The sequence below is a fragment of the Nicotiana tomentosiformis genome, chromosome 8 (genome assembly GCF_000390325.3).
Source record: "Nicotiana tomentosiformis chromosome 8, ASM39032v3, whole genome shotgun sequence".
Classification (NCBI taxonomy): Eukaryota; Viridiplantae; Streptophyta; class Magnoliopsida; order Solanales; family Solanaceae; genus Nicotiana; species Nicotiana tomentosiformis.
Genome location: NC_090819.1, coordinates 78,272,269 through 78,299,931, shown reverse-complemented (window position 1 = coordinate 78,299,931; position 27,663 = coordinate 78,272,269). Strand labels below are relative to the sequence as shown.

The following is a 27,663-nucleotide window of genomic DNA, read 5'->3' as shown; positions in this document are numbered from 1 at the left end:
AACCCAACAATAACTACTTTTCCCGCCAAGCCAAGTTTGAAGTAAGCTAAATTGAGCTTGATAAATTGGGTCATTCTCAACTGATCACAACTAACTCCCAGCATCCATTTAAGCTAAATACGGTCACCAGCAATAGTAGCATCAGATCACGTGGTGGGCACGGTCGCATGTTATTTCCAGAGTTGTAGTTTTCCCCTATGCCAATTCTAGTGGTGGAGGTAGGATATTTGTGAAGGGGATTCAAAATTTTGAGAACTGTGCTCAATGGGAATCTAACCTGCAACCTTTTAGAAAATTTGAACCCCTAAATTCGCCCCTGCTTTCACCCTAATTACTCCAAGAAAGCATATACCTATTAATTACTCATTTAAGGAAGAGAAGGATAATTTATTCAAATACGGAGTACTACTTATGATTATTTCTGTTAAATACAGATAATAAAAAGAACCGGAGGGAGAAGATGAGTTGCACAGTTGGATTTATTGACAACCAAATGTGGTCAGTTTAACAATACAAGAATTTCAAAATCGAAATAAAGGGAATAATACATTAAGGACCAAAATTGCTATTTTCTCTATTATAATTATATATGGATGGAGATGTACAATTCCTTGTTATGCTATAAAACATTCAGTTTAAATTTTTCTTTCCTGAGAACTTTAGAACTATTCTCTCCTTGGCGCATACCTCCACGCTAATCTATTAGGCGACTATGCTTCATGATGTGCCTTTCGAACTCTCAAAGCCATATTACATCTTGTTTGGATAGCTTAGTTTTTCCTGCATGAATTATGGTGAAAACTGTGTCAGGAACATATTAATTTGGATATAGCAGAATATGTGAATCTTGTATATCCACAAAAAGTCATACCACTACTAACAATTTAAATGCTCGTCGAAGATCTAATGCTTACAATAAGCTATTCATGTTGGCTAGCTTGGGACACGAAAGCTTGGCTATGATTTGTTGAGGAACCTGAACTATACAAGGGTGATTGGCATGGATTTTCTTCTCCAAGTGTTCTCAATCTCTCTAATTCTGGCATAATAACCTTGCTGAGATCCGGTCTATCTTTCCTTCTTAGCTCAGAACATTTCAGTGATAACTTAGCAAGGTTCAGAGCCTCATCAAGGGGCCAATCAGGAACAGATGAATCAAGCATCTCGTTGAAGGTCCCTTTTTCGATTGCCCTTTCAACGTGGTGAGTTAAACCCATCGGTGGTTTGGCTGTTAGTATCTGCAAGAATATGATACCTAAAGAATATACATCGGATTTTATACCAAGCATTCCCGTTTGCTGATATTCGGGGTCTATATAGCAGAAAGTTCCAGCTGTTGATGTCATTCGGTACTGAGTGACACAATCTGCCACTGATGGAGGGACAAGCCGAGCCAAGCCAACATCACTAATCTTACTCACAAAGTTGCGATCAAGTAGAATATTTGCAGGTTTTAGATCACGGTGTACTATTGGTTCTGGCTTGCTCTGGTGTAGGAAAAGCAGCCCGGCACCTATTTCAGCAGCAATTCTAAATCTCTGCTGCCAAGAGAGTGGTGGAGTCTTTCCTCGCTGGAATAGACGGTCTTCTAAGCTTCCATTGGACATAAACTCATATACCAAGCACCCATATTCAGGACATGCTCCCAGAAGAAGAACCATATTAGGATGTCGTATGCAGCTCAATACTTCAACCTGCAATAAAAGAAGGGGGTGAGAGAAATTAGGGGCTATGCCACATATGAAGTTCTGTTATGAATGGGAAGATAGAATATGAATGTGAAGCAGAATTCTTGTGTCCTTATTACCAACTTATATTTTAAATTACATGCCATCAATTCTTAGTTCTACCTTTACGATGCATCTTTTCTTGTTTGCAGCCTAAGCAATTATTGAGTAGTAATGGATGCTAATTAGTAATTATATAATTGTCCTGCAGTGTTCAAAATAGTCCAATGTCGTCAACATACCAATAATCAATTATGGGACGGGACATCATCACAACTACGTGACTATGCCGGCAGTCATCTTGTTTTAATTGAACTATTTTCACTGTAACTCAGTTTCCTGTTGCATGCTGACAGTTATAGACCATTCAATCAATCAAATAACTATGCATCAATTCCAAACAAAAGTCATGGAGATTGCTACATGGGTAATTTCAGCATAGCTTTAATGGGCTCTCAGTAAGAAATCAGACATGTTTGTATCAGGGAACACAATTATTCTTCTTAACTACTTCTCCAAGAATAAATAAGAATTTTAGACTTTATACCTCTTGCTGAAACTGTTGTCTTCCGTGAGCTGCATCAGGACGAAGGACCTTGACCGCAACAGGTGTGTGGTCCATGTAACACTTATACACTGGCCCATAACCTCCTTCTCCAATTTTATTAGCTTGTGCAAAGTAGTCCGTTGCAGTTTCAATCTCCTCTATCGTATACCTCCTATACCTGAAATCTGAATTTGAAAGTTTATTTAGTACCTTATTCCTCTCTTCTGCTTCTTTCAGAGCTTTCATTTCTGCATTAATTCTCTTCTGAGCTTCTAGTTCTGCAAGCCTCTGAGCTGCCTCTGCGTGCTCAAGGGCTGCCCTAGATTTTGCCTTCTCCTTCTCTGCAAGTGCTAATGCAGCTTCCTCTGCAAATCTTGCCTCTTCTAGTCTTCTCTGTTCTTCTGTTTTCCAGCGCTGGAGTTCCATCGCCTACAATTGAGAACATATTAGGTAATTGATGCAATCACAAAGGTGCACAATGGGTTGGAATTTATCGTACCTTTTGTTGTGCTGTGAGTGCTTCCTTGCAAGCTGTACTATACATTTCCATCGTTTGCTTGAGCTCCAGTTTCAGCCTTCTCATTTCTGCTGCTACGTCATCCTATAAATGAAAGGAAAGACCTTAAGTTTGCAGGCATGTTGTAAACTTGTATATTTGGAGTAACGATTATGCTTAAATGGAAAATGGAAGAATAAGTGTAGAAATTTTGATCTTAGTATCTATAATTTCCAAAAGCTCAAAAAGCAGAAACCTTCGATTGCCTACCGGTGTGGAGGAGAATGATGCTCTATCACCCTCCATTGAAAGGAATGACAGTTCTGATGGCATGATGTCCAAGGATCGGCGTCCCAAGGGAATGGGTTCAAAATTTTGCGCCTCAAAATCGGAGAAGCCTGATAGCCGGGGAGGGGTTGCTCCACTATCGTAGTTGTCAGCAAATGAAGGAAACATATTGTCAATACTTGGCCTACCAGAACTGACAAATGATATGTCAGTATCTGGCTGAGAGATCTCATATGGTTTACCATTTGGGCCTTTCCTATGAGTGAAAGGAGACCTGTTTACAACAGTGATATACAACTTAGGCCTCAGAATGAGAAAAATATGCAACATTTTATGGCCAGTAATTATGAAATTTTAGAGCTCGCATCAGTGCCTATTGCTTATTGTCCTTACTAAGCAGCTGATGACACATTTGGGTAACATAGTGAAGATAGTTTGACTTACTTCATGTTAAGTGTATCACTCTGAAGGTTCGACATGGGCAGATCAGATACAGGCTTCGGAATCCCCGAAAGAGAACCTTTACGAAACATATTAGAATTAGCTTTGCACGTTGAAATGAACTTAATTGAAGAATTTTCTTCTAGCATTTTACATACCTCTGGAAGGAGTGTTCAGTGAATCCTCAGTGGTATTAGATTTGGCATTGCCCTGCTGCATGAACTGGTGACGCAGTGGGTGGATAAATGGTGCGAGGCGAGAAGCAGATCGTGTAGCTGAAATCTTTCCATTTTTGGAGATGACATACACAGTGCAGAAATCCGGAACCCCTTTTACCACGTTTCCAGGAATATCTTTGACTTTAAATCTTCTGTGTAGAAAGGCTACTAAAATTAGACCTTCTGAAGACGTTCTTCTATTCAAATAAGAACCATAAACTAGAATATGATCCTTATCAGAATAGAGCAATTAATATTTCTCCTCAATGAAGCTCAAACAAACATGACCAAACATAAATATATAAATGCAGACACAATTCTTCGTTTTTCTACTTCGCAAGCTTCTGAGATACGATTGGGATCATGTTTGTTGTATAGCTTCAGTTAACTAAAATTATGACTTTCCAAATGATACAAGTTACTCCTCTAGGTAATTGCCTCCATTCAAGAGATAGATCATATCTATTAGTCCCTCTGTCCCAATATTTTTGGCCCCTTTCCAATAAGTGCAACTCACCATGCAAAGAAAGAGTCATACCTGAGAAGACCGCCTTTTGCTGCAGCACCAAGAATTAATACTTCTATTGCTGTTCGATTCACATATTCAACGATTGCTTTGACTACATCGACGTCCTCTAGCACAACATCATAACATTGTATCTGTTATTTATTGATGATCAGAAGAATCAATACTAGAAAGGTTAAGGAAATTACTATGGAAAATAACAACTATAAATGCTAAAGAATGATTCGCAAAATGTGTGTGTGGGTCATCAGGAATTTGTTTGAAGTTTCGAGCTTGAATACTAACATCTTTACGAGTACAAAACACTCGGAAAGGAAGAAAGAGTTCCTTCAACTGCGGATCCAATTCACTCATTCCTGATCCATCGGTGCTAGCATCAGACATCTGGTTTAATCCTGATATGTAAAAGTACACCAGTTACTCCTTTGCTACTGTGTCATAAAATACACTCCAGAGAGAAATAGTCCTCAAGTTTCCTTTCTCCACTTTTTAATTGGAATCGTAGAAGTGATCAAGGTGAAGAAAGAAGTAGCAAACTTATCATTTTGTCCCCTTTTTTGACGTCACATTAAAATACTCTAGACTTAATAAATGAAATGTACCATTACTTTTAGGGTAACACTAGCAGGTAGAGTTTGTCTCAACAAAAACTCAGTGGCACATTGCTTAAAAATCTTAATATTGAAGAAAGAAGTTTGGCATAGCATAGATATAATTAAAAGTCTTTAGCAATAATTAAAAAGCATATTAGGTCTAAGAACGTTTTTCCCAAGTTCAAATTACAGAAATCATGATTAATGGGTGAGAGGGAGAGAGAAATGACACAAGTATAGATTAAATTAACTGAAAATCCAAGGCATGCAAGAGACAGTTGTAACATTATAGAGGCAAAATTCAAAATATAATCCTTTCTGCACAGAACTTGCAGCAACATGCCAATCTGGGCTGGAATACGGGCAGATAACTAGCTCATTTGAAGAATAAACTAATTAGTCAGCTACAATATTTGGGAAACTCAACAAATACTGAGGCTAAACTATATGTTTCTTAAGTGTGCAACTGCATCAGCCATCTTTAGCAGTGTTTGAGCTCTAACCAACATGCAACAACAAAGGTGTTCAATTGAAACATGTCTTATAACAATGTATCATACTTCAGGGTTCATTTTCAACATTGAGAGGATTCTAGCGGATAAAAGTATGAAATCCAAAAACTTTTTCAGAATATCACTATACGAAGTAGCAATTTTCAATCGTTCTCTCTTAGTTTCACCTATGCTTAGTTCCATTGCATATCATAAGCCCCCCAATAATGCACGAACAACCAACCAAGCAACTAAACCTCATTACTCCAATAAGATTTTAAAAGAAAGCATGTCTTGCAAGTAGTGGCGGATCTATATGGTGTCTTGTCGGTGCTCAAGCACCCATTATCTTTGACCAGATTTAGTAAATTTGCATAGGCAATTATAAAAGTATTTAGATAAATATTAAGTGAGCACCCACGACTAAACTCTTTTTTCCTCTTCTTTCGGAATTTTTATGGGCGAGCACCCATGACTTTAAAATTCTGGATCCACCATTGCTTGCAAGTGTTTGAAGAATGTTTTTGCCTGGTTCCAACTTCCACACAAGTGTGTCTTACCATAGATAAAGGAATATGGTAATTAAGAACAATTTTTCTCTTCCCAAAAAAATCACTAATTGGCAATATTTGTACAATTTTCCGAAAATCAACAAAGATCTAACCACCATCAATAACATTGTTAATCCACTCGAAAAGTTGATTCCTACAACATTTTACTCGAGACATCATGATCCCAACAATCCACATTCCAGTTCATATATTCATATTAATTTCCAAAAAAGTTGCCATATATTTAAGACATCATATGAGCCCAAGAATCCACATTCCACTTCATATATTTCATACTAATTTCCAAAAAATTGGTTGATCCACAACATCATAAATATTAATCGACATGATGTATGTATGTATAAAGAAAGACTTACTAGATGTGGTATGAGAAGGGGGTTGAGAAGCAGATGGTTTAACTTTGACATGGATCAAAATAACAGTCTGTCCCCTGGCAAGAAGATTATCAATAGCCCATTTCAAAGCAACTTGGCTTCCTCTATCTTTGTCTATGGCCACAGCTATCAATTTATTCAATGGAGGTCCATGATTCCCTGCTGTTGGTGGAGGCCGCATTTCTACTTTCTCAAATTTTCCCACTTCTTCCTTTTTCCATATATATGTTTCAATCAACAAATTCTTGTTCCAATTCAAATTCTAAATAGCCCCATTACTTACTCTTGTCAAATCCAAGATTAAAATTTTACTCTTCTACTCCTAGCTTCCACCTTTTTCTGGATTGTGGTGATTTTTGAGCAAAATATGATAAGGAAAGAACTTTAGGCCAGTTTGATTATTGTTGAAGACACCAAAAGAATTGAGATGAATTTTGAGTCTAGTTAGAATTTTAAGGGGAGCTCCACGTTTGGCGGGTATTTTGTTGTTACGCCTATTCTTTGACACCACGAGGTCTACGACCTGAGTTAATCGTCCTAACGACGGGTGTACTATGTCACTCTTAAAAGTACCATTCTAGCAATTTGTGTTGATGCCGCAAAGGATATATTAAAAAAATTAGCCAAAATACATAGTTTATCTGTCAAACTTGCACCAAAATTACTTCTTTTAGTATGTGTAAAAGACACATTTTTTATTACGTGTAACTTGCGTGTTTCTGTGTGTCTAATGGCTCATTTCAACGGCACGTGTCCAACCTTTTCATTTTTCTAAATCCTTTTCTTCATCTTTTAGAAAAAAAAATCACTATTCTTTTCCATCTTTTTCCATTACTGCACCATAGCCTTCTTCTACCATCATACCACCAAATATTTTTGTCAAAATTTAAAGGAGGATAAAAAAAATCAGAGTTTCATATATTAACATAGGAATCGCTAAATGACAGTGTGACGGTTGCGCTGCCTGCGTGGCCAAATGCCGAAGGAAAAATTCGTGGAGTTCTTCATATGTGTTTCATGAGAATTTGTGGGTTCTAATTGGGTATGTGAAGTTTCTTCCATTTCAGTCATTGATGGGTTTGGAAATTTTGAGTTCTTTGGGTTCTATTTTGTTCTCATTGTTGATGGTGTAAGCACATTTGATATTCAAACTATATAATCGGTTAGTTAATTTGAAAAAGGGAAGATACAAATACGAGAAATTTTATGAAAAATATTTAATCAGTAATGATGATAGAAATTCAATGTTGTCCTAATAATTTTAAAATTAAAAATAAAGGTTCATGATTGCTACTTGCTAATACAAGTTACTCACTTGGAGAGGGGCAGCCATGGTGGTACAGCTTGGGGATGGTGAAGAATATGGATATAATTATAAATTCAAGTTTTTTTAAAGTCAATAACACGTGTCATGTTATTATTGGTGCGTGATTACACTTGTTGAGAAAAAAATGGTCAAGTACTGATCACGCCCAACTATGCCTTGTAAAAAGGACTAAGCGGTCGCTGCAAATATAATCCGGCCTAAGAGTCTGGAGTCGAATCCCACAAAAAACTAAGGTTTCGCCATAATTGTTCAATATCGCTAAGAAAACAAGCTCGAATAAATTTTTAAGTTATAAAGATTAAGATTTTTATATCTAACTAAGAAACTAAAGCAGTAAATTAACAACTAAAGATACTAAGGGTTGGAGATTAAATTTAGGAGGTCTAGAGTGTGTCAAAAGTATGTCAAAAGTTCTCAAAATACCATTTTTCCATGTATATATACCAAGTAGGGTCAGTCCCAAATAATTATACCCTCTCCTACGTGAAAAAGGACACTTTTCCAGGTCAGGACGTCCGCGGCCGCGGATTTTGGCCGGTTTCTGCCTCACATTCGCGGCCAGTGCACGGCCGCGCACTTATCACGCATTTTTCACCCTGTTCTGTTTGGAATTTGGAAACACGTAAAACTTGAAAATTGTAGTCCTTTGAATTAGCTTTCCAACCATATATTGTGGAGCTCAAATGGAGTTCTGAGCGAAAAATTATGTGTATTTTACTAGATAGTGCGTAATATGCCTACTTGATTCTTCGTTCGTTCTTAACTATCATCCGTTGATCCCCGAACACGATCCCAGCTTAATTCCTTGGGCTTTTAATCAGACTTCAAAATTTCAAATCACTTGAATTCATTCCATAATATCTACATAGCTCGGAATCACTCCTACAAAGCATAAAATACACAATTAGTGCAAAACACTAGCGATTAAAGCTCAAACTCAATTAAAGTGTAGTAAATTGGAGTGTAATAAGCGACTAAAATACGTAATTATAACCTATCATTAATACCCCACACTTAAACCATTGCTCGTCCTCGAACAATCAAACTACACTTTATATAGACACGACCTTTTTAAATAATTCTCCTAACTCATCACACCAAGAATACTTAAAATAGACAAAGCACAAAAGCGTAACATCTTCACCTCAAAATTTGACTTACAAGTACCACACATTATTCATAACTCACCCACTTACTCTAACATAGAGGTCACTAACATTACCTTTCCTTCATGATCAAGTGCCCTCACACAACAAAAGTGAGTAATTCCACGCAATAAAACTTAAGAACACTTAGGAACTCAAGATATAAAGAATTCACTCACTCTCGAAAATAACATTCATATGCCATAAAAGATGCACCATAGGCTTGCCCGTAGTGTACTACTCTACTAATCGAGCTCATTCAGTGTGGGATCAAGTAGAACTTTATTTGGTTGTAATGTAGGCTGTGGGACGGGTAGGATACATTTAGATATAAGAGTGACTACACCTCCCTAAGCACTTTAATACATATACTTTAACATTCAAAACACATACTTACGTCAAACCAAACTCCACCTTCACATCAATGTATACTACCACATACCTGTTTAAGCACAATTACATCAAGAGTCACCATTTATCAAGGAATATTTTATTTTCACAATAATACAACTTTTTTTTCCTTTTCTTTCTTTTTCTAATTCAAGTGGCTCTTACTTTTTCAAAACAGTGCACCTTTCTCCTTATTTCATTATTTCCACTAAAAAGCCAAACCAACCACCCCACACTTTAACTTTTACACAGTTCATAACAATTCAAGTACTCATGAGAGGTTAGAAGGTTCAAATAGATGGTTAATTCAAACAAATGGGTAAGGCTTGTAATATGGTTGCCAAAGAATAGGATTACAGGCTCAAAGGGGTTAACTACGATACATAACAATTAGGCGGGTAAAATATATATATGGCTCAACAAAGAAACGTCTATATCACTTTCAAGACTGAACAAAACTACTATTTCGCTTTACAAACACACGGGGCAAGTTCTAGACATCAAATGCAATGCACAAAATAACACACAAATCTCACACACACATGGCACATAACTCACTCAGGATTGGATTCATCAAGACACTCTAGTCAAAGCAGTTAAGCAAATTTAAAATCATACAATTTAAGGTACTTATACAAGAGTCAAAAACTGAGCCTAAGCGTCACAACCAAAGTACTCACTATTCTCAAGGCATAATAAAGTCAAGAGATATTGCTTCAATTCAAAACACAGCACAATGGCTCATATTCCTAAAAAAAATAAAACTAACTATACCCGGTTCAAACAAAACCCTTGGAAAAGAATCGCGGCACAAAGAAAAACCAAGGGGAAATTACTACACTACCTACAAAGAAATTTTTTTTGTCTTTTTCCTTTCGGCTTAAATCCCTCAAGAAAATTATCAAATAGATCCACGTCGGGAAAAGTCCAATCTTTTTTATTTTTGTAAGAAAAAAAATTATTTAATTAAACTAACACAACTAAAATAGCATAGAAAGTCACCCAGACAATCTCCTCACCCCACACTTAAAATTGTGCATTGTCCCCAATGCATACCCATAAATACAAGAGGGTAAAAGAAACTCCCTGGTAGGCCAAAGGCTAAAGCATTAGTAGCTCATGGGTTACTCAGACTTCTCCCAGACCTGGTCCTCGGGTACCTCACACTTAGTTCCAACCATCTGGTTTGTTGTTGCATCTTTCCAATGGCTCTACTTTCCATGCTCCTAAAAAATCAAAAAATCGACACTACAAAAATAATACAATTAAAAAAAATAAAAAAATAAAAAAAACAGTAAAGCTGGGTTTCCTCCCAACAAGCGCTTGATTTAATGTCGCGGTATGACATGAATCACTTTCTGCCTCCACTTCGAACTTATGAATTGGACTCCAAGTTTTGCTTCAAGCTTATGATTATGCTCTTGGGGCGGTGGAACGAATCTAAGTGGCCCAAGAAAATAATGTAGTATTCTACACTCCTTGGCCTTTGTATGAGGTATGTAATCCTGACTTTCTAGCAAGAAGAATTCCAGAATATATGCACCTTGTTCCTCATTCATTGACTCTTCAATTGGTTCGGATGACTCTATTTCTATATCATCATCCAAACACAATGTGGAAAAATGCTTGGAGTGTGGACCAATGTGCTCAATTACATGAACCTTGGGATTGTCAACACCAATGACACTAGAGTCAACTAAATATGTATCCCCAATGTCCTTGATTGACTCTAGTATCTCTTCTACAACATCGACATCCTTAAATTCTCGTTAGATTGATTGTTGGTGTTCTACTATGGACCCCTCTAGTGGTACCTCAATTTTTGTCTCTAATGCACATTGCTCCTAGCTACTATTCATAGTATTAACATGTTGAGCATTAAATGCTTCAACCAGTTGACTTATTTGTGCCTCCAGGTTGCGAATATTAGCATCTTGCCTTTATATGTGCAGTTGTTTCTCATTATTTTGTTCTACAAGGCACCTTAGCATATCCTTGATCTCTTTCAGGTCATCATCCCTAGGTTCTTTGTTCCTATTAACTTCATAAGAAAAAGAAGAACCATCAAAGTAAGGGGTTGGGGGAAGATAAGAAATATAAGCACAACCATGAAAGTGACCATCTTGACCACCACACATATCGCATACATTCCACACATAAGATTGAGTTGGTGCACATAACTCGCTCTCGGAAATATTTTGATAATTTTGCCATGGGTGATTTTCTCCACAATATGCATAAGGAGGATTAAAAGTAGAATTACCAACATTAAAACTCTCATAATTCCAAGATGCCATGTTTTAAAAATCAACAAGTAAAAAAAAAAAAGAATCAAGTACAAAAAATAAAAATAAAAGTTCAAACTTAAAACCTAGCAATATGTATACCTACAGCTACACCGTTAGTTCCACGGAAACGACGCCAAAATTTGTTCACGCCCAACTATACCTTGTAAAAAGGACTAAGCGGTCGCTGTAAATATAATCCGGTCTAAGAGTACGGAGTCGAATCCCACTGAGAACTAAAGTTTCGCCATAATTGTCCAATATCGCTAAAAAGACAAGCTCGAATAAATTTCTAAGTTATAAAGATTAAGATTCTTATATCTAACTAATTAACTAAGAAACTAAAGCAGTAAATTAACAACTAAAGATACTAAGGGTTGGAGATTAAATTTAGGAGGTCTAGAGTGTGTCAAAAGTATGTCAAAAGTCCTCAAAATACCGTTTTTCCATGTATATATACCAAGTAGGGTCGGGCCCAAATAATTATATCCTCTCCTACACGAAAAAGGATACTTTTTCAGGTCAGGACGTCCGCAGCCGCGGATTCAACCGCGGATTTGGCCGCGGATTTTGGCCAGTTTCTGCCTCACATTCGCGGCCAGTGCGCGGCTGCGCACTTGTCGCACATTTGTCACCCTGTTCTGTTTAGAATTTGGGAAAACGTAAAACATGAAAGTTGTAGCCCTTTGAATTATATTTCCAACAATATATTGTGGAGATCAAATGGAGTTCTGAGCGAAAGGTTATGTGTATTTTACTAGATAGTGCGCAATATGCCTACTTGATTCTTCGTTCGTTCTTAACTATCATCCGTTGATCCCCGAACACGATACTGGCTTAATTACTTGGGCTTTTACTCAGACTTCAAAGCTCCAAATCACTTGAATTCATTCCATAACATCTACATAGCTCGGAATTACTCCTACAAGGCATAAAACACACAATTAGTGCAAAATACTAGCGATTAAAGCTCAAACTCAATTAAAGTGCAGTAAATTAGAGTGTAATAAGTGACTAAAATATATAATTATAGCCTATCATCAAGTACTCAAATAGATGTGTTTTGAACACAGTTTTGAAAGGTTGAATATATAAAAAGTTTCTTATGATAAAACAAAATGTGTAAGAGAGATTTCGATGCAAGTTTGATGGGCAAACTATGTATTTTGTCAAAAAACTTATGTGTAGTTATTATTTTCAAGCTCAGAACTCTAATTAAACATCTCTAATAATGCTTATCAAAAGTCATGTAATCTAAAATTTAAGACTAAAGTTCATTACACCTTTTAAATGGGTTGAGTTCTCCATAATAGATTTCCTCATTAATTTATTAATTTGAAAAAATAGATAACTTATAGCCGGATTACCAATTACACACTCTACCTTTGCGAGTTTTTTTATTATCCCTGAACTATTTTAAAGTCAAATAAATTTACCCTTAAAGTACCACAACTAAATTTCTGTTAGGCGGTGAACCAACACATCAGATTTCATTTAAAAAAACTTTTTTTCTCTATTCCAACAACTACTTTCTTCGACCCAAAATCACTCCCCTAAACTCCATTGAAACCAGCTAAATAAATCTCTAAAACCCAGCAAATATAGCTCTGTTTTTCAGCCAAAAACTTAGCAAAATCAGCCCTGAAACCAGCTGAAAACCAGTCCAAACAGCCACTAAAACCTCCCATTAACACCACCTGAAAACACCCCAAAACTCAAAAACAGTTCACCGGAACCCATCAATTCTAGCCAAAAAAACACTATCAAAGCAGCTCAAAAATGCCTCAAAACAATCCCCAAAACTCAGTAGAGACACCATCCAAAACAGTCTCTCTTCCACCCAGATCTACCACCAAACTCCAACCTTGAAACTACTAAAAATCAGTTGCAAAATACAACAAAAAAAAAACAGCCACGAAAGTTGGCCATTAAAGCTCAGCGAAACAGCCTGAAGACTCAGTGAAACAACACCCAAAATGAGCCAAATCCAGTCCCAAAATTCAGCCAATCTATAGCTGAAAACATCCCTCGAAACCAGCTCCAAACAAACAGTAGAAAACATTCGAAACTAGCCACAAACCTCCATCGAAACTACCCTTTTACACCCGAAACAGTTGTCCAAATCTGGTCTAGTCGGTATAATTTTTGTCTAGGTTATGGTCGATTGGTTCTATTCTGTTTGAAGGTCTGTTTCAGACACAAAAATGAAAAGGATAGAAAGAGAAAGAAGAAAAACAGAATAAATAGAAGAAGAATGATTAGATAAAGTCGTCGGCGAGTGCATATGTGCCGGAATTAGAGAAGAAACAAAAAAAGAAGTAAAAGAAAAAGACAAAGAAAAAGAAAAAGAAAAAGAAAAACAAAAGTAAGAAATTATATATCTCACTAAAAATAGTAAAAAAAACAAAAACAAAAATCTGAAAATCATTTTTTCTTGCTTCTCACTTTCCCAAAGAGATTGAAATATACACACTCTGCCACATAATTAAGGGTGCAAATAATTCTACTTAAAAATTATTTTTTCTTGCTTCTCACTTTTTCGAGAGTGAAATACACACACTATGCCACATAAGCTTTAAGGGTGCAAATAATTCTAGTTTAAAATAGTTTAGGGGTAATAAAACCTCCACAAAGATAGAGTGTGTAGTTAGGAATCCGGCTATAGGTCAGGTAGTTATGCATTTTCCCTGTTAATTTAAATTAATGTCGCGTTTCAATATGAGATTTGTTCTTTGCTTTTGTCCTAGTTAGAGCCCGTTTGGATTAGCTGATTTGAATTAGCTGATAAGCATTAGGAAGTACTTTTAAGTGCTGAAACTGATTTAATAAATAAGCAGTTACGTATTTGGATACAAGTGCTAAAATTGATAATAAGCTGTTGTAGTATTTGATAAAAAAGTGTTGATAAGCTCTTTTTCTGTTAAAATGACTTAAATAACCTTATAAATATTTACACTTATAAAGGCGTAATTTTTTTCAAAATTTTAGATTCCAGATCGATTCAAATTCAAAATATTCTGTATGTTATTTTATTTTTAATACAACTATGCTTAGATAAGATAATTTTTATGATAAATATAATTTATTTTATGATGAGCATATAATTATAAGTTATAATAATTAATAAATTGACAAAAGTTTCTCAGTAAAAAATAAACCTAAATAGGACAAAATATTTGAAGAGAAACAAACACTGTCTTCATCATCACAACACTTAGAAAGCAATACATCAAAAATTTTGATGTGTCCTCATTTATTACATACAGTTCAAAGATTAATACACAATCACATAGATACGAATATGCAAAGGAATAGAGAATTTGCTTATCTTAAATAGTCAATGAGAATTCAAGACTTGAAGAAGCAGGGGTTTAGGTTGAAATAATACTTGAGGCAGTGGGTATTGATGTAAGAGTTTTTTTCTAAAAAAGAATATTTTAAGAATAAAATAGTAAAAATTTTGGTCAAACTTAAAGTGTTTATAAGCTAAAAATTCATAAGTTGGGGGTGACCAGCTTATGACTTTTGACTTATAAGCACGTGACTCATAAATACTTTTAACTTTACCAAACGCGTAGATAAACCGAAAAGTGCTTATAAGCTAGTTTGATAAGCTTATAAGCTTAGCCAAATACCCTCTTGGTGATAAAGAAGCTAAAAAAGAATACAAAAAATCTGGTGGGTATTCTGTTCCTTTATTTCTCTTTGCTTTTATCATTTTTAATTTAAAAAATTGCATTTATCAATTTTTTTTAATTACATTAAAAAAACTTTTTAGGAGTATTTGTTATCATGATTTACAAGAAAAGTATATTCGCCTTATTTATTTTATTTGCTTTTATTATCGCCTCAAACCAAACAGCAAAAAGTATATATTTCTACCAACACAAATTGAAAAGAAAAAAAAAACAAAACAAAACAACATAGCCTCGTCCTTTTGTGGGGTTGCCCCTTCTGCCTAATTTTTCTAGGCAAATCGAGAAACTCTCACCCCCAAAAATCCTACGTAAAATCATCCATATTTCTTCCAACCCCGAAAATTTTCTTTAATTTCGAGTGCCTTAGAATTCATCATTATCTGATTTATTTGCTGTCAAAAGGTACGATTTTTCTCAACTTTGCTGTAAGTGTCAGCTTTTTAAGAATTCTTAACTGATTATCCGAAAAGTTGACATTTTTTCTTATTTATCCAAATTGTTTAATCTTTACCTTATCGCTGCTGAAAAGTGTTTCCATTTTCTATTGTGTTTTCATTGATATGCTTTGAATTGTTTGAAAAGGACAAATGCGATTGCAAAGTTTTCAGCTTTTTGGATGTAACGGTAATCCTTAGTTAAGCTTACATTGGGCTTGAAACAATTTGATCATAGAATGTAGAGTGAGCCTTTTTTTTTTTTTTTTTTTTGTATGTATGTATGTTTAACTTTCTTACAATTTCATTGTTAAGGGTCTTAAATGATTGGTTGACTACAACTAGAATAGATGGACTGATTCTAGTGGAGTGCTGAATGTCTACCATCAAAGGAAACCATTTCTTTATAACATATTCAAGTGATAAAGGATAAATTTTTATTGTATTAAGAGGGCTACGAAGTTATTGAAATTAAATGCAAAGAGGCTGGGCAATAGGAAATTTCTGCAAAAATATTATTTTATACTTGCACAACTTCCTAGTCTTGTGCTTTCTCTTGAAGCACAATATCCAACTAAATTGAATATAATGAGTATGTTTTGAACAGTGGCCAGCAGCCAGCTAAATTGAACAAGGCTGGATTGTAATTGGTCAAGAGGCATATTCTCCCAGAAGCCACTTACATTTTTCTGACCAACATTATTTTGGACATACTGATACTGCCTGAAAGGTTGCAAAGCCAGAAAAAGAAGCTGGAATGACAAAGGAAATGGGTGTTACCTTGGCATGTTAGCCAAAGAAGCACATACAACTGTCATTCTCGCCCCTTATTAGGTGGAGTGACTGGATTTACTTTTGCATTTTTGTATCAAAGTTTATATCTGCTGCTTCTTTAGTGAAATAAAGGGTTTATACAGTTGATATCCATCATCACCTGTTGAAATTACTTAATGCCACTTTTTGCTGTGAGGAACTCTTATTTAAGACCGTATACCTTACAAGAGATAAGCTATTTTGCATCAGTAAATTGAGTGTAGAAAGTTTCTTTTTGGTACTAATATGTGTAGCATATGCTCTACTTTCCACATTTTGAGCTCTGCTTTGTCTTTTTTGTTTTTGAATGAAAATATAATTAATGTGGGATTTTTTCACCAAGGGAGTGATTCTGCTTAATGCATCGAAAGTCTAAACAAAATAACATTTTTGTTAAGGGGAAGTGAATTTGTCTTAGATATTATTTAAAGAAGAAGTCACTGATATTTGATAAGAATTTGGATGACAAGGGAGTGGAACAATGTTGTCAAAAGCGAAAAGTTCTAAAAAGCGCTCCAGGTCGATTGGGGCTTTAAGCGCAAAGCGCAGCTAAAATGCGGGCTTTAGTGAGGAAAAAAAAGCGCAACTAAAGGAAAAAATAAAAATACATTATGTAATTCAACAAAAAAGAAACAAATTTACTCCTAATGTTTTCCTCAACAACTAATAAACTTATTTGCTGATAATATTTGCTGTTTAGTACCACTCAGTTCAAGATAGAACTCATGGGCATTGAGGCACACACTTTAGTGACTTGCCTACACGGAAGCGCAACTTAAGCGAGGTGAAGCGCCCTCCTTGAGCTTTTCTGAGCTTCAGGGCTTAAGTGCGCCTTAAATGAGCCTTTGACATCTGGTGGAAGAGAATGCAAAGCATGGAAGACTCGTGAAGGAATCATTTCGTTTGCTGTTTGATAGTTTTAGTCTGATGTGTTGAGAGTAAAGTATTTCATCTGGAGGATGGTTGGTATTGTTGTTTTCTTCAAACTCATAGATGCTTAAATAAGCACAACATGTTTAACCTTTGACTGGCCTTATAAAGAAACGAAAATGTTTAACCTTCAATGCTTGGATTCTAGCTTCTTTTTTATGTATTTTTATTTTTTACTATTTATGGTATTTGGTCTTATTGGGGACTACTAATATCATGTATACAAGTAGCTTTTTGATTTTTTAATCTAATTGATCCAATGTTTGGTCTTTTCTTAGGTTACTCATTTCCGCTTTCCTGGTTGGGGTCATCTCCTAATTTCATCAATGGTATGTTTGTACTTTTAACTTTTTTATTCTTGGTGCAATATTCATCCAGATGTGAATTCTGCCAATTCCTTTTTCCTTTGAATTTGAGTATTATCATTTTGCTTGTTTATAGAATTCTTCAAAAGTCTTTTTGGCAAGTTAAGGATTTCTTTAGTCTAACTCTTCCTTTTTTGTTCTTTTGCCATTTTAAGTTAGGCTCTCTCTTTACTTAGCTGGGTTGAAATGGTAACGCATTTGATGGATTAGTAAAAATGATTTAACGACTAACCATGTCCATGTGACCTCCCCTCTATCCCCCTACACAAAAGTAAAATCATAAATTTACTCTTTTTACCAACATGGTTCTTATCATAGAAAAAGTGGATGTTTAGGGCCATACCTCACATTACATCACTGTTCTTTGATGTTTTCCCTACCCTTTCAAGTGCATTCTCATGAGCCATCCGCTTACTTGAATTGATATCTTAATGCGGGAAACACAATCATGTTGTTCTTGAGGCAGGCTGCAAAAATTCTTGCTAATTTAATTGTAATGGGCTCTTCTATATTGGCAAGGGCTTTTGTTCAAGCATATCGTCAGGCATTAGCCAGTAAGTATCTTCTGAATTCATGTCCCCACCCCCCACTCCCCACCCCCAGCCCCCACCCCCAGCCCCCAACCCTCCTCTTTTATAATTAATTTTATAGGCAATTAATCTGAGGCGTTCTGCATCATAAGCATTTCAGAACTGTTGCATTGTTTTTCATTAGATGTGAGGTTAATTTAATTCCCAAGGAATGCTCTTATTAAAAAAATCCCAAAAATGCCGTGCATGGTTACTTTAGAATATATTGATTCAGCAATAACGACAAGCTGCGTCCCTAAATTCTATCCAAAGTTTTTTTTCTTTTTGTGTGCGCGCGCGCTCGAGAGGTTTTTTCTTTTGATTTGAATGTGTGAGTTAGCTTGCACGCCCATTTGGTTTATCCATCAGGCAGCTTGCACAACCTACAAGCAGTGGGGCTAAGTTATCCTACTCACCGGGTTGGAGTTGATAGACTCATTCTGAGTGATTTTAGTTGGGATTTGAAACTGTGATTTCCAGAGTTTTTGTGTGTTAACTACCTGGTTAATCACTTGCAGACAAGGAATGTACTGTATTAATACTAAGTAGAGATACATGGGTGATTTTCTTAGGGATTTTAATCCAAAGGAATCACTACCAAATTCTGCATTAGAAAGAATTGTTAATCATAAAAAGTATGTTTCGGCATGGTTGATTCATGTCCCGCTCCTACCTCAAGGAATGAAATGGGGTAAGATTCAATATTCTGAGTTAAGCTATTGGGTATGACTTGGTTTGTTGTTATATGTTTGCTTCCCTGCACATCTTGCCACATGATGTACTTACTGCATCTTGATGGCAGATGCCTCGAAAAATGGTGTTGCTCAAGAAGCAGTGCAGAATATTAAAAGAGCTAGTAAAACCATGACGGAGGGAGAGGCAAGGCAGATTCTTGGCGTCACTGAGAATTCATCATGGGAAGAAATTGTGCAGGTTCGTCTAAATGGCGTCATTACCTTGTAACACTTCCTTTGTCTTCAGTATGACAAATACTTTGCTTCTCATTCTTCTTGCAGAAGTATGACAACTTGTTTGAGCGAAATGCTAAAAATGGGAGTTTTTACCTTCAGTCAAAGATTCACAGAGCTAAAGAGTGTTTAGAAGCAGTTTACCAACCTAAAGAACCAGAAAAAAAATAAGTGAACCTCGAAGAAAAAATCAATCTCGCCATCAGCTCGACTAAGAGTTTCGAATCCAAAAAGGAAAACTCCTCCAGATGACTATTGTATATCTTTGGTGCTAGTGACTACCTAGTTAGTTCCTCGGATCTTTGTCAAAATTAATTTGGCTGACAGCAGCTTGAGGTTCTTGTAGACACGCTACAAAATCGTAGAATACGTTTGTATTAATAAAGATATCATGATTCCTTAGGTAGCTAACGAGGAGTATTCATTTATTCAGGCTTTTCATTACTAATTACTGTCTATACTAAAGATTCACAATGCTATCGTTGAGAACACAGACTAGTTGCTTCACAGAAATGTTGAGACTACATTTGAAATCCTTTTTCAGCTCAACTTATTTGATTCTCACAAGTTGAACCTCTGATATGTGCTTTGTTTAACTGGTTTATCAAAACAATTATGCAATGATCTGGAGGACTATAAAAGTCAGTGTACACATCTCTTTAACGCCTGAAATCTCACAGCTGTTTTCTTTTTCTTTATACTGATTATCGAAAGAGTAAACATATCAGGTAAACTTACATAGCAACTCCAGTCAGTAAAATTATATATATGGTAATTGGTCAAAATGAATATTCGAGATATATAGCAACTGAGATGAACTTGCGAGTTCAAAAGCTGAGGACTTCACCATCTTCATAATTTGGGAAAGTAACGCATTTGAAAACTTTGCATTTTGAGCACAATATGTATCCCACCTGCAGTAACACAAAGAAAAAGTTCAGTGGAATTATTATTAAAACTTAACAACACATCTGAAACATCAATCGATGTAATTATTGTGTTCCACTGAAAAGTGAAAAACTAAGGCAATGCAAGATTGTAGAGATACTTACAGCTCTACATGATGGACATCGACGGTAAATTTTGTTAGTCTCAGATTTCACATTGGTCTTTTGCCCTTTACAAAAATCACAAAGTAACCATCCAGTGCCACCACAAGGCTCGCACAAGATTCCAGACTCAGCCTTTCAAATGAGAACAAACAGAGAAAGAGTTAAAGCAAATACCACTTCCACAGCAATAAGAACTTCTAAAAAAATAAAGAAACTCGGATGTTGCAAGGCGCAAGATGTAAAGATTCAGTATCTCAAAACAAAGATACAGTCAGCTAGCGGAGCAGATAATATTAATAGAAAATGAGCATAAGATCATAGCGGACTTAAAAGGTATCTATCTCCACTTAGAAATGAGGTGGTTAAGCCGATGCACAGGGGCGGATCCAGGATTTAACTTTTATGGGTTCAACTTTTAAGGTTTTTAGCATTATATTTTTAAAGTTATGGGTTCATATCCACTATTTTTGCAATTTTAATGAATTTTTACATATAAATTTTATACTGCATCAAAAGTTATGGGTTCAGTTGAACCCGTTAGTTGTTCACTACATCCGCCTCTGCTGATGCAGATCTAAATATAAACAAAGGTCATGGCGTAATGGAAAGGAAAAATGCTCAAGAAGACAAAATCAGGAATTTTAGACTATACTAAACCACTGAAAACTAAGACATGACAAGTTGATCTCACCATTATTAGTCGAAACACCAGCAACACTCATGATAATATGGTCCAAACAGAAAGCATATTCCTTTACCGGATCAAGATCAACATACTAGGAAAAAGAACTAAAGGGGAAGCATAGTATTTTTGTTGAAGTCTTATTGAAAAGTGAGAACACGGATTTTCTCATCTAAGTACAGATTCCCAGAGCTATGAGAAAATGAGCGTAAGATCATAGCGGACTTAAAAGTATCTCTACTTAGAAATGGTTAAGCTGTTGGAGATCTAAATATCTATAAGGACGGATCATCATTTAATGGAAAGAGAAATACTCAAGAAGACAAACTAAGGAGATTAATGACTTTCAGGAATTCTAGACTATAGTGAACCACTGAGAACTAAGACATGACAAGTTGATCTGACCATGTCAGCAACACTCATGTTAAGTGGTTCAAATATAACATATTAATTACATTATCTGATCAAGATATGGAAAAGGACAAAATGGGGAGTGGAGTATTTTCGGTAAAGTCCATCTACCACAGGTTATCAAGACTCATCTCATCTCAGCGCGGAATACTAGAGCTCCAAGAAATGCATGTTCTTTTCACCTATCTTAGCTGGTCTTACATTACAATTATTCGGGCGAAGATGTGGATGACTTATTAGTGCATTGCCAGGTTGCAATACAATTGTGGTGGATGCTGCAGAATCTGTTTGGGGTACAATGAACAATGCCAGCTACATTTAAAGAAGTGATGCTTAGTAGGACGTTCAAAAGAAGGAAAAGAAGATGGAAACCATAAAAATGCTGCCCCTTTGGCTCCTATGTGGATACTTTAGAAGGAAAAGAAGATGATAACTTTTGATGGAGCAGGAAATGATTTTGTAGGGACTAGGGATGGAGGTCCGTGTTTTGTTCTTAGCAACTTTTGAGCAACCATGAGCTTTCTGTCAACATAGCGGAATGGGTGTTATTTGTAGAGAATCGTAATTTTGTGTAGGTTCTCTATTTCTGCATAACCACTTGTATACCAAGATTTTTCCAAGGTCTCATTAAAGTTTTACTTTGTCAAAGATGACCCAACAGAAGCCTGCTTCCTGACTAGACCAAGCTGTGTTAATAAGCCACAGAATTTTTGAAGACCTTATTAGGTATCCATCCATTTTTATCCGCACCAACATTAGTAGTCCAGTACATGAGGGTAAAGTATTTATGCAGTAAAAGGATATATGAATCGAATATCCCATGTGGGAATGCAGAGATTTCCCTCATTTTCTTCTGTTTCTGTATCTCAACAGTACGACTTAGAATTTCTGTTTCTGTATACCAACTTCCCCATCATCTTAATTATCAATAAGAATTTCCACGCGGATTGATCCATTTCCATACTCAACCTACAGCTTAATCTTCAAATACTAACTTCAGACGCAGGGGGCAGAGCTAGGTAAGAGTAAGGGGGGTCAATTGAATCCACTTTTTCGAATAATTATACTGTGCAAACAGATAATTTTGAGTTACATACGAACTGTTGAATCCCCTTGACCTAAGGAAAACTTTTAGCATAGTGGTAAAGGGGTTCTATGTGTGAAAATATAGTATTGTTTTGAATCCCTTGCATAAATTCCAGGTTCAACCATTGCTCCAAGGTATTATCAGATCGGAATATCAACTATAGAATGTAACTTAGTGGAAAAGAAAAAGATCCAACTCAAATAGTAAGAAAACGACAATTTCTTTGCTCCACAGAACTTGAGAAAAGTTACACACATCACTTTCACCAAATATGAAAATCAATCACAAATCACAGAATAATGAACTACACTACACATAACACATAGGCTATAATTTAAGTCATTAGTAAAATGAATAAGGTTTATACAGAATGCTTAATACCTGTTGCTGTACAGGAAGACAACGCACAGGCTTCAAGAAAACACGAAAGGATTCAATAGGCACATTCTTTACAACAATTGGGAAGTTTAACTTCACAATGCTGTTAGCAGCCATGAACAAGGAAACAGCCATTGTAGCCATAAACTTCACTCCCGCGGCCCGCCTAATAACTAACCATAACCACACGAAACACTTTTGAAATGGGGAAAATAAAATAAAACCACATTTAACCCCCAATAATGAGAATATTACATGATTGTCACTTCTTAGAGGTTTTAACTCAAGTGGTCCTTAAGTTTCGGGCCAAGCCTATTCTTATCCCAATTATATTACTCTGAGCAGATTTGTTCTTTTAAGTTGCAAATATTGAACATTTTTTGTCCACCTGATGGAATTCCAAAATATATTACTACTATTTAAACTAACGGAAATGCCATATGCCTTTCATGTGACCAAGCTAAATAACAATCACAATAAACGTCTTTTTTCCCAACTTGATTAGATATGTATTCCTTTATTGTGATAGATAACAAATTGACACGAGGAGATTAAGGTTGGCATAAGTAGGTGGAGTTATTGCCTGGTGTTGCTTATGCAGGGGTGATCTCTGGCGACTACACCGTTCAACGATTTAGTTCCTCGACCCAGGAAGTTATTGGAGATGTAGTTATAGAATCTTTCTCATGCTTATATTTGAGCTTCTTCTACCCTAAAATTTCAACTTTCAACCTATGATATTTTACTTGGATTCTCCAGTCACCTTTTAAATTAGCCATTCATTAATGCAGAAATACAAATTTGGACAAAAATACCACTACCTAAAACATGAAAGAACTCCAGGAACAATTACTAGAGTTTTAAAATGTATAGTTCAAAACTCCAGGAATTACTCTTGGAGTTCTAAAATACTCTACCGGTGAAACCACAGCACCATGTGCTAGATTTTAAAACTTTAACAGATAAAATTCCAGCACATTAATACTGGAGTTCTGCCATTAAAAGATTAGGATAAAAGTTACCTAACATGTTTGGTGGTGTCTTGCCATTGTCGATGTAAAATACAGAGAAAATGGAGCAATCTCCTTGTGTATTATTGCAAGAAGTAAGTATATATACAAGTACATAGAGCCCTAACTATATAGAAAGAGTAAAAAAGGAGATCCTATAAATCTATTTCGAATCCCTATAATTCTGCTAGCTATGTATATTACATAAAAATATGTCTACATTCATTATCTCTATATTCATTCTGTCTACATTCATTCTGTAATATTCCCCTCAAGCTGAAGCAAAGATATTGATCATGTCCAGCTTGTTATGAAGGTAATCAACTCGAATTCCATTCAACGCCTTTGTGAATAAATCAGTTGGTTGCTCTCATATCTTTATGTAGCTAGTGGATATCAAGTTCTACTGAGTCTTCTCCCGAATAAAATGGTAGTCAACCTCAATATGCTTAGTTCTTTCATGATACATCGGATTTGACTCAATATGGAGGCCATCTTGATTGTCACACCAGAGTTTTGTTGGTATTGGATGCTCCAACCCAATTTCAGTCAAAAGATGATGTATCCACATAATCTCACATACAGACTAAGATATAACTCTATATTTAGATTCTGTACTTGATCGAGATACAATATTTTGCTTCTTACTTCTTCACGATACCAGGTTTCCTCTAATAAAGACACAATAACATGTAGTAGATCTTCTTACAATTTTGGATCCAGTCCAATCAGCATCTGCAAAATACTCAATACGAGTATAACCGTGATTGCTATATAATATGCCAAGTCCAGGAGCTCCTTTCGAGTAACATAAAATCCGATTCAAAGCTGATCAATGTTTGACCGTTGGTGCAGACATGAACTAGCTAACAACACTTACCGCAAAGGCTATATCTGAACGAGTCACAGCGAGGTAGTTTAATTTTTCAACTAACATCATGTATCTCTCTGGATCATCAAAATGATCTCCATCATCTTTCATCAGATGCACATCAGTAACCATTGGAGTATTGCAGGGTTTAACTGCCAACTTTCCACTTTCTGCAAGCAAGACAAGAATATACTTTTTATGAGATAAAAGAATTCCCTTCTAGCTTCTATTTACTTCTACTCCCAAAAAGTATTTCAACATGCCCGAGTCCTTTGTATGAAACCTAGTGTGCAGGAAAGACTTAAGGTAAGAAATTCCTACATAGTCATTTTCTGTGATAACAATGTCATCAACATATACTACAAGAAGAATAGTTCCAACTGTTGATTGCCGATAGAAGACTGTATTATCACACTTGCTCATTTTCAGTCCAAACTCCTGAATTACCTCACTAAACTTGTCAAACCAAGATCAAGGATTTTGCTTCAAGCCATCAAGGACTTCTTCTAATGATAGAATTTCCCATACTCCCCTTGAGAAACAAAACTGGGTGGTTGCTCTATATACACTTCCTTCTGAAGATCACTATGAAGAAACGCATTATTAATATCCAACTGGTGTAAAGGCCAATTCTTAGAAGCAGCTAGAGAAATATATAAGCGGACAGAAGTGAGTTTGACAACCGGGGAGAAGGTGTCAGAATAATCCACCCTATAAGTTTGAGCATACCCTTTAGCCACAAGACTGTCTTTAAGTCTTGCCACAGAAAACCATCTAGAGTAACTTTAATTGTAAATACCCACTCACATCTCATTGGTTTCTTTCCCTTGAGTAAATCCACCAAATCCCACGTGTGGTTATTTTCTAAGGCATGTATTTCCTCAAGCATTGCATCAGTCCATCATGGATGATTCAAAGCTCCCTTCACTGTTTTAGGTATTGAGATGGAGTCTAAAGAAGCAATCATAGTTCTAACGTAGATGATAAGCGGTCATAAAAAATAAAATTAGCAATGAAATATGTGGATTTGCAAGTACGTGTACCTTTGCAAAGATCAATAGGAAGGTCAAGGTTTTCTAGTAGATCAGGTGGAGGAGGATCTGATGACGAAGGAACAGTTGTAGGACATGTATCATTTGTCTCTCGCCTCTGCGAGTAAACTTGAACAATTGGCGGTCTTGCTAACAAAGTTAGAGCAGGTGCTGAAGGTATAATAGTCGATTGTTGCTCAATAGAAGAACTAGGAGATGAAGAAATATTTGATTTTTCTATCAAAGTACGGGTAACCTGATATACTAGCCACTCATTTTCCTCCTCTTGGACGGTAGAAATGGGAGGTGCATAGAAGAATGGTGTAGTCTCTCAAAATACCATATCAGTTGACACTAGATATTTGCCAATTTCAGTAGAATGACATTCAAACCCTTTTGAAGGCGAGGATAGCCCGGAAAACATACTTCAATGTCTTGGGATCCAACTTGGTAACAGATGGTTGAACATCTCGAACATAACATGTACAATCAAACACCTTAGGTTCCATCAAAAATAATGACTTGAAAAGAACATTATAAGGTATATTACCACCAAGTACATTAGATTGCATGTGATTAATCAAAAAATAAGTTGTAGAGACTGTATAAGCCCAGAACTATTTAGAGACCTTCATTTGGAATAAAAGTGGCAGAGCTGTCTCAAGTATATGCCTATTCTTCCTCTCAGCAACTCCATTTTTAGAAGGTGTGTCAACACATGAAGACTGTAGTATACCATGTTATCTCATGTAGGACCGAAATAACTCTGACATGTATTCTTTAGCGTTATCACTCCTTACAATAGGCGTCGAAGCATTGAATTGAGTTTTGACTTCAGCACAGAAGGCAGAAAAGTGAGTAAACACTTCAGAGCGGCTTTTCATAAAGTAAATCCAATTCATTCGAGAAAAATCATCTACAAAATTGACAAAATAACTATGCCCGATTTTGAAAAGAACAGGACATGGCCACACAGAGCAACCTCTCCAATTACTATAGCTGATGGATGAACTTGTAACAGTGTTAGATCTGGAACTCGTAAACAAACTTCCTTTGTTACCTTTTCTTCTGTATTAAGTCTATCAAACTTGGCCTTTAATCTGATTTATGTTAATAAAATCACCAGACACCTTCATTGTTGTGTCGCTTTTTCCCCGACCATTATTTATTTTTAAATCTTACAGCGAAGCATGTTATTGGTAAAGGATATTTATCATGTGATCTCTACATTCCTGATGAATGGGAGCCATAGTCATATAATTTGTGGCACATGAATCAATCACCCATTTATTTTGAAGAGGTGATAAGACATGTTTTATCCGACCTAGCAAAATCAGTAACCGAAGAAGGTTCCTTAATTGATTTTTTGATATTGAAGGAATTTTAGAAACTCATTTAAAACCAAGATTGTTGGACTAGGAGGCGTAGCCATAAGTTCAGGATATAGTAAACAAAAAGGAACTCCAGCAAACTGACCACAACCAGAACTTTACACAAATAAAGTTACCCCTCGGAATACAGAATCTGAAGTTTACCCAATGAATCAGAGAATAAGTGAGAATCAAACAAAATAGTATTCCAAATGATATAATTGAAAACTTTCACCAAAAATTTGCTCAACTAGAACACTCAAAGTATCAAAATAATGGAAGAGGGACCAATAAAATTTTACTAAAAAGATACCCCAACAAATATCCAAAAGATCAAGTAACAGAATCTCTCATCTAGCCCAATCACCAAAATGATCTTCACTTATATAAAGCTCAACAAGCCAAAGATTCACAGAGGAAAAATTTACCAAGAATATGGAGTCCTTAGATAGTAATCAGATACCGAATCAATAAATGAAAAGTAAAAAAAAGATAATTTTGACCAAAGAAAACAAAATTGATAAAACCTAGAATCTTTGAAATCTACCCAACCAAAGTTTGATGAATAAGAAAC

At 35.8% G+C, this 27,663-nt stretch overlaps 3 protein-coding genes across 13 annotated transcripts; 1 reads left to right on the top strand and 2 right to left on the bottom strand.

Moving 5' to 3' along the window:
• Window positions 1-461: 461 nt before the first annotated feature.
• On the bottom strand, window positions 462-6,816 carry LOC104087493 (U-box domain-containing protein 52). Of its 6 annotated transcripts, none has more exons than XM_009591975.4 (10): window positions 6,256-6,816; window positions 4,529-4,638; window positions 4,256-4,377; window positions 3,658-3,869; window positions 3,503-3,578; window positions 3,041-3,332; window positions 2,774-2,875; window positions 2,275-2,703; window positions 872-1,694; window positions 462-780 (listed from the first exon to the last, which is right to left on the bottom strand). In XM_009591975.4, exons 1-9 carry the CDS (start codon window positions 6,452-6,454, stop codon window positions 921-923), a joined length of 2,316 nt encoding a protein of 771 aa, XP_009590270.1. In that variant the 5' UTR covers window positions 6,455-6,816; the 3' UTR covers window positions 462-780; window positions 872-920. The 6 variants fall into 6 exon arrangements, with proteins under 6 accessions (XP_009590270.1, XP_009590272.1, XP_009590271.1 ...); XM_009591977.4 differs by having other exon boundaries at window positions 882-1,694; XM_009591976.4 differs by having other exon boundaries at window positions 915-1,694; window positions 6,256-6,815.
• Window positions 6,817-15,316: 8,500 nt separating this feature from the next.
• LOC104087494 (mitochondrial import inner membrane translocase subunit PAM16 like 2-like) lies at window positions 15,317-19,608 on the top strand. Of its 6 annotated transcripts, none has more exons than XM_009591982.4 (6): window positions 15,317-15,520; window positions 16,160-16,386; window positions 17,574-17,624; window positions 18,748-18,920; window positions 19,032-19,162; window positions 19,246-19,608. In XM_009591982.4, exons 4-6 carry the CDS (start codon window positions 18,785-18,787, stop codon window positions 19,366-19,368), a joined length of 390 nt encoding a protein of 129 aa, XP_009590277.1. In that variant the 5' UTR covers window positions 15,317-15,520; window positions 16,160-16,386; window positions 17,574-17,624; window positions 18,748-18,784; the 3' UTR covers window positions 19,369-19,608. The 6 variants fall into 6 exon arrangements, with proteins under 6 accessions (XP_009590277.1, XP_033509648.1, XP_009590279.1 ...); XM_009591984.4 differs by lacking the exon at window positions 18,748-18,920 and adding an exon at window positions 18,127-18,214 and having other exon boundaries at window positions 15,318-15,520; XM_033653757.2 differs by lacking the exon at window positions 16,160-16,386.
• Window positions 19,609-19,855: 247 nt separating this feature from the next.
• On the bottom strand, window positions 19,856-23,073 carry LOC104087495 (uncharacterized). The gene is made up of 3 exons (XM_018767849.3): window positions 22,811-23,073; window positions 20,250-20,381; window positions 19,856-20,111 (listed from the first exon to the last, which is right to left on the bottom strand). Exons 1-3 carry the CDS (start codon window positions 22,949-22,951, stop codon window positions 20,025-20,027), a joined length of 360 nt encoding a protein of 119 aa, XP_018623365.3. The 5' UTR covers window positions 22,952-23,073; the 3' UTR covers window positions 19,856-20,024.
• Between the last annotated feature and the right edge of the window lie 4,590 nt (window positions 23,074-27,663).

What these genes read in the sequence shown, in the direction of transcription:
- LOC104087493 (XM_009591975.4), bottom strand. Translation starts at nt 6,454, where the DNA reads ATGCGGCCTCCACCAACAGCAGGGAATCATGGACCTCCATTGAATAAA. An exon ending in CATCATTCTCCTCCACACCG is followed by an intron (nt 2,876 to 3,040) that starts GTAGGCAATCGA and finishes TTTCATTTATAG; the next exon opens with GATGACGTAGCAGCAGAAAT. An exon ending in GACAACAGTTTCAGCAAGAG is followed by an intron (nt 1,695 to 2,274) that starts GTATAAAGTCTA and finishes CTTTTATTGCAG; the next exon opens with GTTGAAGTATTGAGCTGCAT.
- LOC104087495 (XM_018767849.3), bottom strand. Translation starts at nt 22,951, where the DNA reads ATGGCTACAATGGCTGTTTCCTTGTTCATGGCTGCTAACAGCATTGTG. An exon ending in GTCTTCCTGTACAGCAACAG is followed by an intron (nt 20,382 to 22,810) that starts GTATTAAGCATT and finishes CTCATTTGAAAG; the next exon opens with GCTGAGTCTGGAATCTTGTG. An exon ending in GATGTCCATCATGTAGAGCT is followed by an intron (nt 20,112 to 20,249) that starts GTAAGTATCTCT and finishes GTGTTACTGCAG; the next exon opens with GTGGGATACATATTGTGCTC.
- LOC104087494 (XM_033653757.2), top strand. Translation starts at nt 18,785, where the DNA reads ATGGGTGATTTTCTTAGGGATTTTAATCCAAAGGAATCACTACCAAAT. An exon ending in ACCTCAAGGAATGAAATGGG is followed by an intron (nt 18,921 to 19,031) that starts GTAAGATTCAAT and finishes TCTTGATGGCAG; the next exon opens with ATGCCTCGAAAAATGGTGTT. An exon ending in CATGGGAAGAAATTGTGCAG is followed by an intron (nt 19,163 to 19,245) that starts GTTCGTCTAAAT and finishes TTCTTCTTGCAG; the next exon opens with AAGTATGACAACTTGTTTGA.